Source organism: Furipterus horrens, unplaced genomic scaffold (genome assembly GCF_987537825.1).
Source record: "Furipterus horrens unplaced genomic scaffold, mFurHor1.1.pri manual_scaffold_1, whole genome shotgun sequence".
Lineage (NCBI taxonomy): Eukaryota > Metazoa > Chordata > Mammalia > Chiroptera > Furipteridae > Furipterus > Furipterus horrens.
In genome coordinates this window covers 203,965,462-203,975,708 of record NW_028327171.1, presented here as the reverse complement: position 1 = coordinate 203,975,708, position 10,247 = coordinate 203,965,462, and the positions used below count along the sequence as shown (strand labels likewise).

At 49.4% G+C, this 10,247-nt stretch overlaps 1 protein-coding gene across 1 annotated transcript; it reads right to left on the bottom strand.

Moving 5' to 3' along the window:
* Positions 1–1,168: 1,168 nt before the first annotated feature.
* CATIP (ciliogenesis associated TTC17 interacting protein) lies at positions 1,169–6,995 on the bottom strand. Its single transcript, XM_090268908.1, has 10 exons — positions 6,938–6,995; positions 6,692–6,784; positions 6,147–6,347; positions 5,801–5,856; positions 4,788–4,874; positions 4,440–4,607; positions 3,245–3,369; positions 2,175–2,251; positions 1,775–1,863; positions 1,169–1,557 (listed from the first exon to the last, which is right to left on the bottom strand). Exons 1-10 carry the CDS (start codon positions 6,960–6,962, stop codon positions 1,333–1,335), a joined length of 1,146 nt encoding a protein of 381 aa, XP_090125034.1. The 5' UTR covers positions 6,963–6,995; the 3' UTR covers positions 1,169–1,332.
* Between the last annotated feature and the right edge of the window lie 3,252 nt (positions 6,996–10,247).

Genomic DNA, 10,247 nt, shown 5'->3' with positions numbered 1-10,247 from the left:
ACAACACATGAAAAAAGTAACAAAACACGAGGAGACTCCAACTTAATCTGTATGTTATCTAATGTTTGAAATTTTTCAAGAATGCAATTAAGTATGCAATTATCAATTCCTGTATGAGTTCACTTTTTGTTAAAGTGAAGTCTCTTCAAGCTGTAAAGACCAGATCAAATATTCTAAATAAAAGTGTTTGACAGAGTAAGTAGATGCTGAACAAACACCAGCCACCTTTACACTAGGTAGAAGAATTGAGGTGCATTTACTTTCTTCTCTTGGTTTATGACCCTTTTCTAAGTTTTTTCTAATGAACATGTATTTCTTTCAAGATAGAGGAAGGGCACAAAATATAGTATTAAAAATTATTTCAGGCTCAAGTGACAGTTCTCCATGAAGCCTTCCTTCCCTGATTCCTGGGTCATGAACTAGCCCCCCACCTCCAGCCTTGTAGATATTGGCTTGTATTGTTCACTAGAATGTAAAACGTCGGAGTCTCTCCTTTTGCAAAATAGCAGGCTCCATAAATGAATTGATGGAGGGCACCCCTTTTGTCAGCTGCTTTAGGGGAGCTTGCCTAATATTTGTTACTGAGCGGCAGCCAGCACTGGGCAGAAATGAGCCCCTGGATAGACTGACATGAAGCAAGATGATCACCTGTTCATTCATTCTTCTTCGGAAGCTGGTGAACTGGGACCGCGGGTGCACAATTTAGGGGTTCCCGTATGTCTGTGAGAATGGGGAGGGAGGTGGAATGTGACAATTGCTAGCAGGTGTCTGGGAGGCTTCAGAGATGAGCAAGGCTAGTGGTGGTCCATATCCCTTCTTCATCCCTCCCCCGACGTCATCTGCTCTTTTTCTTTGGGCGCAAGGCCGCGGGTGGCGCACAGTTACGCTAAGTGGTATCCAGAATGCCTTTGGGTGCCACAAATCCCCGGCTCTCCACCCCTGCTAACCTAGTGGAGAAGACTGTGGGTATCGGAATTTAACCTCCAGGTTTGAATACTGCTTCACACGTATAAACTCTTAAGAGTTATCTAACCTTTCTGTGCCTCTAATTTCTTATCTGTAAAATGAAGATAATGATGAAAACAACATTTAGGAAGAAAGGCTGAAATTTTCTAGATAAACGGTGTTAATGGTTCCTATTCTTAGCCAAGACACAGGACTGGCCAGGGAAGGTTCCGGCTCGCTCTTGCGATAAGAGCCCCGTTTATTCCCATCAAAACCGCGGCCGGGAAAGTGCGCCTCCTGGCTGCGTACTGTCCCGCGTCCCAGCCGGGAGCCCAGGCTTCCAGCCCGGGAGCCGCCTGCAGAGCCCTGGCCAACCGCGCTCCCCGCCTAGCTGAGCTCCTGGTCCACCGAGCGGAAGGGGCTGGGCTGGTTGGAGGAGCGCAAGGCGGGGGTGGGCGGGCGGCACACCGAGAAGGGACCGAAGAACTCTGCGGCGAAGGTGACCACGTCGGCCGGCTGGCGCAGCAGTAAGAAGAGCAGGAAGTCCGAGACGAGCGCTTCGGCGTCCGGGTTCTGCTGCAGATACCTGGCGTGGCTGAGACGCAGCTGCTCCTGGTGGGCACGGAGTCTGAGCCAGACCTAGGACCCCGCCCTCCCTACTTCCCTCCTAGGGGGACTTAGGGGCTCTCGGGCCTCCCAGCCCCCTGGGGTGTTCACTGCAACCAGACGCGAAGAGAGATCAGCAATGGTGGAACGTATGGGGGGTCGAAGTATGGAGGGGTGGGAGCAGGGATATGGGGACTCCAGGCTGGCTGCAGCCTCTCCTCACCTTCCGTTCCAGGAACCTCGGGTAGAGCTCCAAGTCCTCCTCCCACGCCAGGGGCTTTTTCTCAAATACTGGGAAAGGCTCAATCTCATCTGGGTGCGGAGGGAGGATGGCTGTGTACCCAGACCCTAGAACCCTCCTCGGATACACAGGGATGCCCAAGAACACCCAAATTGCAGGCTCAGGTGAAACCCCAGGGTTCTGCCCACATGGGCAGAGTTGCTGGAAGTGGTTCCCTGCAAAATGATCCTCTCCTAATAGCTTTGGGGTCAAGGGTTGGAGGGCAAATCTTTTCCATCCAATCTCAGGCTCTGATCGCTCCCATAGCACTCAATCCAGCCAGGAAGGCTTCAGGTTTTCCCACCTCTCTTTCACAATCCCATCGGTGTGAGGCTTCACTCACCCTCCTCCCTCAAGACGGGCATCTTGGTGATCATACAGCAGCCGGGGGAGCCCACCTGGACTCTCTTGGCCAGGTGCCTGGAGTGCAACACAGGAGGTGCGCATCTTCCTAAAGCAGCCCACTCCCCGCTTCCCTTTACTTCTCCCTTCCCACTTATCTTGCAGTTCCCAGGTCAAGTTCCATTTCTAATTCCCCAGATAATGGCCCCTGCTTTTCAAAGTGGGCACTGTTCCTACCCCTGGAGAGGCATGCTGGTGTGCCAGGACTGGACTGAGATCTTTAGAATTCTAAGTACTAAAAATATCATGAGTCTCCTGATATGTGACATGCAAAACAGAAACAACATGCTAAGTTATGAACTAAGGAAGGCCAAGAATGTTCTAATTCCGGTTTTGTTTTGTTTTGTTTTTTAGAGGGAGGGGAGGGAGAAAGAGAGGGACAGAAACATCAACTGGTTGCCTCCTATATGCCCCCAGATGAGGACCTGGCGGGCAAATCAGGCATGTACCCTGACTAGGAATCAAACCAGCAACCCCTTTTTTTGCAGGCCAATGCTCCATCCACTGAGCCACACCAGCCAGGGCTGATTATTGTTTTTTGAATGTGGTGATTATGTCAATACCTCTTCGGAAATTCAAGAAACAAATTCTCCTCTCAAACTTTCTCCTGGTCTGGTGCCTGCATTTTGTTGATGACAGCTTGGTAATGTGCTAGAATGCTTCTCCCAGCACTCGTCGAAGGTTGAGTTGTTCAAACCTTGGTGTTTTTTCAGTGTTACATCCAAAACCTGTGACAGCTGTGTTAGCTATACCTTAGGCCATGTGGAGCATCCTCAACCATTTAGAGCCCTTTTGTGGGGTTTGGGAGGCACCATGAGGACCAGGAGAATGAATGAACAAACGAAGAAAGTGTGAATGATGTGGATAAAGCAGGGGCACTCCGATCTCAACAGCAACTCGTCCTGGTGCTGTTCCCAGAAACAGTAGTCTTCCTTCTCCCCATCACCCTCCACGGTCAAGCACCCAGGCTGTGCTCAACACCGCCCCCTGGCCCCGTGGTCAGTAGCTCACCCATCAGACAGCATGTAGTACTGGCAGGACATGGGGATGCCCTCATCCGAATGTACAGTCTGTTCCACAGTGAACACGTCCACCTGCTGATGACCCACCTGGATGGTCTGGGAGCCCAGAGCTTCCTGGCAGCGGCCGAAATGGAAGAAGGCGGTGAGGTGGATGCCTACCAGGGTCCCCCCAGCCCCGAATCTTTCCCTGACCCTGTTCTCCGTCTTACAGCTTCATTCCTTGTTGTCAGTAATAAGCAACTCCTAGCTGTCCAGACACTCAGGCTCCACAAGATTTGAGTTGTGCCCCGGAGTTAAGTTAGGGGGCCCTCATAGCCAGCTTCAGCCTGCTCCTGCCCCAACCACTCCTCTTCCCCTCGCCATGACCAAGTGCTTCTAGTGAGATTCTTTTGCAGGAATGAAGGTCAACCAATTAGGTGTGCGTGTTGAGGGGACAGCTATTTAGGGGTTGGAGGGCAGTGAGGCTCTGGGAGGTGGGACTAGTCTGAGACCTGAGGCCCCCTCAGGCCCGTGCCACTTAGGGCAGGATGCTCTGTTGGAACTAAAACTTAAACCCCTGTGAATGGCTGCGGCCTTAGGGAGAAAAGTGCTAATGTAAACACTGTCTCCAAGAAAATAAGGGTAAATGACAAGTGCCTGTTTGTGTCAAACACATGGCTATTTGTCAGGTATGATAGAAAAGACTAGAATGTCATTTACAAAGTTGGTCAAATCAGCCCCCAAAGTGTGTGTTCAGAGGCACAGCTTTAAAAATCACATAGTGCAGTTAGTCTGAAGTATGCTGATTGTGAGATTTTAGCCCAAACAAAAGAAAAACAAAAAGGAAGACCCTTCAGGAATGAGACATAATAAAGGATATTTAAGTGCACTTGGAGATATTGCATTTCCTGATGTTAAAAAACATGTCTTTAAAAGCAGCCCTATGCTTATTTTTCCTGGACTGACTTTTGTGCAAGAAAGTTGCTCACCTTTCGGTCCCTCTCGCTCATGCCACCTGCCCCCCCACCTGGTCTCACAAATTCGGTCTTACTTTTCCCTGCCTTTGAAAGTCCCAACCCCTTGTCCTGGTTTGATCCCCATGCCACCCTCTCTTCTGCTCCACAGTTCTCTCTCCCCCCTCAGCATTCTCCTGCCCCTTCTAGTTTGCCCCCAGACCAAGTGACCTGCCCGGGAAGACCCCTCACATAAGTGGAGTGGCAGAGTTTGCCCTCCGTGTCCAAGGCCAGGAACCGGGCTTTCCTGGGCACCAGCTGCCTCCAGGCCATCACCCTCAGCAGCAGCAGGTTGGCAGCCTTGGAGATGAAGCCCGAAGTTGAGTGCCAGGGGAAAAATGTCACTTCGGTCTTCACTTCCTGTTCAGGACAAATTTGGTTTAGGAACTTGGAGACAGAGGGAAACAGGGAGGGTGGGCAAGCCAGGGGCTGGGCATATGGTTCTCACTGAGTCCCTGCGCCGGGCTTCTTGCCTGACACGATCTGGCTCCTGGTTTCAAGAGGATATGGAATATGGCTCCCACCCGGCTCCCACCTCACCTCACCCTCCTTGACACTTCTGGTCATGGCCAGCTGATCCTCCTGCTTCAGCAAACTCGTCTTCCATTCCATGGGGAGGATGGGGAACTAAGGGCCAGAGCATGGAGGGGAGAATCAGGGGCTTACCGGATTGCATACAATCAGGACTCCCCAATGGTCACCTGTCCATTCTCCTTTATAAATGAGAAAAACCATCAGGGAGATTCGGCTAGAAAACCTTCCATATGCAGGAAATCTCAAGAATAGAAGTCATAATATGGTGCAGTATGAAGTTAAAAAGTAAATGCACTTCAAATGCAGGTTTTAAAAGATGGGAATGGTTTCTGCGGGAAAGTTCTTAGGCAAAAGTGGCTTCCAAAGTATAAACAGGTCACGTTCCAGAAGTTAATGAAATGACTAGGGCCAGTTGTTAGGGACACAGAGCAGGAGAATTTAGAGGCAACGTGGTGACAGGCCCTTGGGGAAGGCCAGGCTCTGGGAAAGGTCAGCCCACATGGCCGTAGGAGGTGCTAGGCTTTCAGGCAGGAGGGGTCCCGGATGGGCTGGAGCCAGCGTTGGTGTATTAAAAGGTCATCAGAAGCAACCTGCTGCTGAGCCCAGTATCCTGGAGAGATTGTTTTCCATTTTTGTGGTGAGGATTGCAGGGTAACTGCAGAGTTGGGGTGACATTCTATTTTTTTTTTAAGATTTTATTTATTTACTTTTAGAGAGAGGGGAAAGGAGGGAGAAAGAAAGGGAGAGAAACATCAATGATGTACAAGAGAAACATGGATCTGCTGCCTCTCCCAGACCCCCAGCTGAGGACCTTGCCCACAACCCAGGCATGTGCCCTGACCAGGAATCAAACCAGCAACCTTTTGGTTCACAGCCCAGCACTCAATCCACTGAGCCACACGAGCCAGGGCAGGCTGGCATTCTGTTGAGCCTCCCTCCCTTCCTCTGCCCCTCTCTCCCAGGGTCTCTCTATTCTCTCGCACTGGATTGGGATCAAGGTTGGGGCCCCCAGGAGGTACCTTGATGAACTCCTGACTATGTTGTTCCAGGATCTCCAAGTTCCAGGAAAGGTAGCCTGGGGTGGAGGGAGGGGAGCAGTGCCAGCTCAGGAGATAGGGTTGGAGATAGCAGGAGGGGAGAGAGGGTGGTGGAAGACTCAGGAAAAAGCCAGACAAAAGCGTTGCTCTTGTCTTGAGTCTGTGCTATGATGAATCTCCCTGACATCCCATCTCCCACACACCTTCTGTGCCTCATTCTGGTCCCAAGATGGAGTCCAAGGGTTAGCCCTGAGGAAGGTCCTGGGAATGGAGGAGGGCAGGTGGAGGAAGGATGGGAGTGAAGGGCATTAGGAGGCAGGAACTCTACCCAGCAGAGAGCTTCCGCAGAGCGTGTTGTCCATGAGGCCACGGCTGAAGGCGTGCACAAGGGGGCAGTGAGACATGACACCGAAGCTGCCTTCATGTTTCCCTCTCTGCACCTCAATGGTCAGCTCTCCCTGAGGCTCCCCTGTGTTCGAGACCATGGCCAGAGTCTCGGAGAAGAACAGCCTCTGCAGCTCCTCCTGCCCTGGGGGTAAGGGTCCCGTGGGGACAGATGAAGCCCCAGTTTCTAGGCCTCAACCCTCTGACCCCCTGGCCACCAGCGTCCCACAGTCCCCAGTCACTCCCTCCTCGTCCACGTCTCCCAGGCAGCTCCGGCCTGTCCTTCACTGGCCTCTGCAGCAGCCAGCAGGTGAAGACACACCCCAGCCACCCCCATGTCCTGATCTTCCCTTGAAAAATATCAACAAATATCAACCCTTTCTGAGTCCCAGGGGAATCAAGGCTGAGAGACAGAGCCCAAGTTTGAGTCTTCTCTCCTCCCTTCTCTCCACATTCGTACCCTCTCCCTGCTCCCATGCCCAGGCTCACGGAGGGAGCTGAGGAAGTGAATGGCTTCAGCATTTGCCTTCGGGGGTGGCAGACTCTCTGGGGCTGAAGCCTGCTGGTCCTTGGCTCTGGGGCCTATGGAGGGAAAAGAGGCGGAGATGCGAGACCCTGTAGAGAAGGACAGGGGTGCAGCAGTGGTCCCAAAAGCAGACTCCTCCAAGGCTACCTCTGGGAAGATTGTGAGGGGCAACATGGCCCTCCCCTCTCCAGCCCCAGCAGCTCTCCTACCTTTGGATTGAACTTTAGAGGACATGCTGCCTGCTGCCTGCTGCCTGCTGCTTGCTCCCTGGTCTGTATTCAGTTGTCTCCATGGCAACTGGACGCTAGCTACCACCTCTTAAAGGGCCATCAACCCATTTGGCTAAACACCCAGACGTTAGAGGAAGAACAGGAACTGCCTGCGGGTTGCAGGACTCAGCCCAAGACTAAGGTATCGTCCAGCAGGGGGAGCACGTGACATGCTTAAGAGGCAGGAGGATGACATGGGTCATTAGAAAGACCTTAGACGTTGTTTGTGGCCCTGAGTCCATGCCCTAACATGCACAGAACCCAATTAGACACCGTGTGAATAGCGCTACACTTTGTGGCCCTAACGTGGACCAATGATGGTGCTACAGTGACGATCACAGCAGACTCATAAGCCATGCTAGCCCTAGGTCAGGCCCCGTCCCATAGGGCACTTCCTTTCCTCCATTTAATGGCTAAGAAAACCGAGGCACCAAGAGGTTCAGTGTCTTCCCAAGGTCACACAGCTAATAATCAGCAGAGCCAGGACTCAACCCAAGGCAGTATAGCTCCAGAGTCAGAGAAAATTCAGAGAAAGGAAGGGCTGCGTAGATGATACATTGACTCGAAACAAACAGTGCAGTAACATGGATAGCAACTAAAGACAAAGGCTTGAAATTTTAATTATGATGTATGCTCAGACCCAGACTAGGGCCTATCTGATCCCCACTTTGTAAGTGTTAGAGTCTGTGTCCTTGTGACAATAGAAAGGGGCTCAGCCTCATAGGGTCATGCGATAGAAAAATCTTGGGAGGAGGTGGGGGATGGGTGAAAAGGTGAAGGAAAGGGTTAAGAAGTACAAACTGCCGGTTATAAAATAAGCCATGGGATGTAATGTACAGCACAGGGAACAGAGTCACTAATACTGTAATAACTGTGTACAGTGACGGACAGTTACTAGATTTATTGTGGTGATCCCTTCGTAAGGTATATAAATATCTAATCATTATGTTGTGTAACTGAAACTCATATTGTATGTCAACTATAATTCTAAGGTAAATAAATAAAAGAAAAATCTTGATATAAAATCTAAGTGACTTAAGAAGGTGTGTTTGTTCCTGCCCTGGCTGGTGTGGCTCAGGGGATGGAGCGCCAGCCTGCGAGCTGAAGGGTCGCCGGTTCGATTCCCAGTCAGGGCACACGGCTGGGTTACAGGCCAGGTCCCCAGTTGGGAGTGCACGAGAGGCAACCACACAGTGATGTTTCGCTCCCTCTTTCTCCTTCCCTTCCCCTCTCTCTAAAAATAAGTAAATAAATAAATAAAATCTTAAATAAATTCGTCGGCAGCCGTCTGTCTCGAGAGACGATGGTGTAGCTTCTTCAGAGTCTATCTGCACCGCCAAGAATGGCTGTGCAGTCCGACTCGGGAGTGACATGGTATCTGTCTCCTCCCGTGTTGAATCGACATCTTGCGATGACGCTGAAGCTACAGAGCCTGGGCAGGGTAATATGGAGGGTCTGCTGTTGCCCATGCAGCAGACCCCCCCTCTCTTCGCAGCTGAAGGGTCCAAGGGAAAGACGGAGTCGATACAGCTTGGGTTCAGGTGCGCCGCAGGAGTTGCCGGTGTTGACTACAACGTCAAACCGCCTTAGGGACTCCGGCTCCGGATTTTCTGTCGGGGTTTACTCCCTTAGCCTTTCCCCTGAAGAGGTATGCCGCAAGGCAGCGGAGGTTTTTTGGAGTCAGAGTTTTCCTTCTCTGATGTACCCTGACTGGAAGATCGAACCAGCGACACTTAGCTCGCAGGCCGACGCTCAATCCACTGAGCTAAACCAGCCAGGGCAGTTAAATAAATTAATTAAATAAAAATAAAAATAATGTTCCTCACTTTGTTTTTCTCCAGCTTTATGATGATGTAATTGACATATAACAATTACTATAAAAAAGGAAATATGGAAATCTTCTTATATATAAGATGAATAAATGCAATATAAACTGCTCAAAGCAGTTTTAATTTTAAAAAGACCACTTAGTAATCAAAGTGTTAGAAGTTATTAATATTTGCTAGGTTTATGATTAGAATGATGTGACTGGTTAGTTGAACTTAACATTTTTTGACATGTTTGTTTTAAAATTTGGATTTTGAGAAGTTGAGTATTAATTTTAAAAGCCAAAGTGAATTATGAATAAGCCTTTCTCTGCACGTGAGCCATCGGTGGCATTAAGGAAGTACATAGTTGCTTTGGAAAGCAGTCTATTACTTCCTCAAAAAGTTAAATGTGGAGTTACTATATGACTTAGCATTTCCACTCCTAGGTATATACTCAAGAATTGAAAACATCTGTCTATGCAAAAATTGTACACAGCTGTTCACAGCACCATTATTCATAACAGTCAAAAAGTGAAAATAACCCAACAGTCTGTCAACTGATGATGAGTAGATAAGAAAAATGTGGTGTATACATGCAATGGAATATTATTGAGCCATAGAAGGAATAAAGTACTGATACATGCTACAACATGGATGAACCTTGAAAACATGTTGAACAACAACAACAAAAACAGTCACAAAAGATGATATATTGCACAATTCTATTTATATGGCATGTCCAGAAGAGGCAAATCTAAAGAAAATAGATCAGTGGTTGCCTATTTAGGGGTGGGATGGGGGTGTGGAGGCAGGGAGTGACATCAAATGGGCACATCTATCTGGGATGATGACAACATTCTAAAATTAGAAGGTGGTGTTGGTCAGAAAACTGTGTTTATACTAAATACCACTGAATCGTATACTTTTTTTTTTTTTTTTTTTTTTAAGATTTTACACCAGGTTTATTGAAGGAAGGGAAGGAAAGGGGTTAGAGGTGAGAAAAAACTCCCAGTCCATCTCAAGTCCCCGTAGGAATCTCCTGCCTCTGAATCGTATACTTTAAAAGGGTGAATTTTTGCCCTGGCTGGTATGGCTCAGTGGATTGAGTGCCAGCCTGAGAATCAAAAGGTCGCTGGTTCAATTCCCAGTCAGGGCACATGCCTGAGTTGTAGGCCAGGTCCCCAGTTGGGGGAATGTGAGAGGAAACCAATCCATGTAGCTCTTGCATATTGCTATTTCTCTCCCTCTCTTTCTCTCTCCCTTCCCCTCTCTCTAGAAGTAAATTAATAAAATCCATTTAAAAAGGGTGATTTTTTTCCTGGCTGCTGTGGTTCAGGATTGAACATCAGCCTGCAAATCAAGTGTCGCTGGTTCGATTCCCAGTCAGGGAACATGACTAGGTTGCAAGCCAGGTCCCCAGTTGGGGGCGCGTGAGAGGCAAC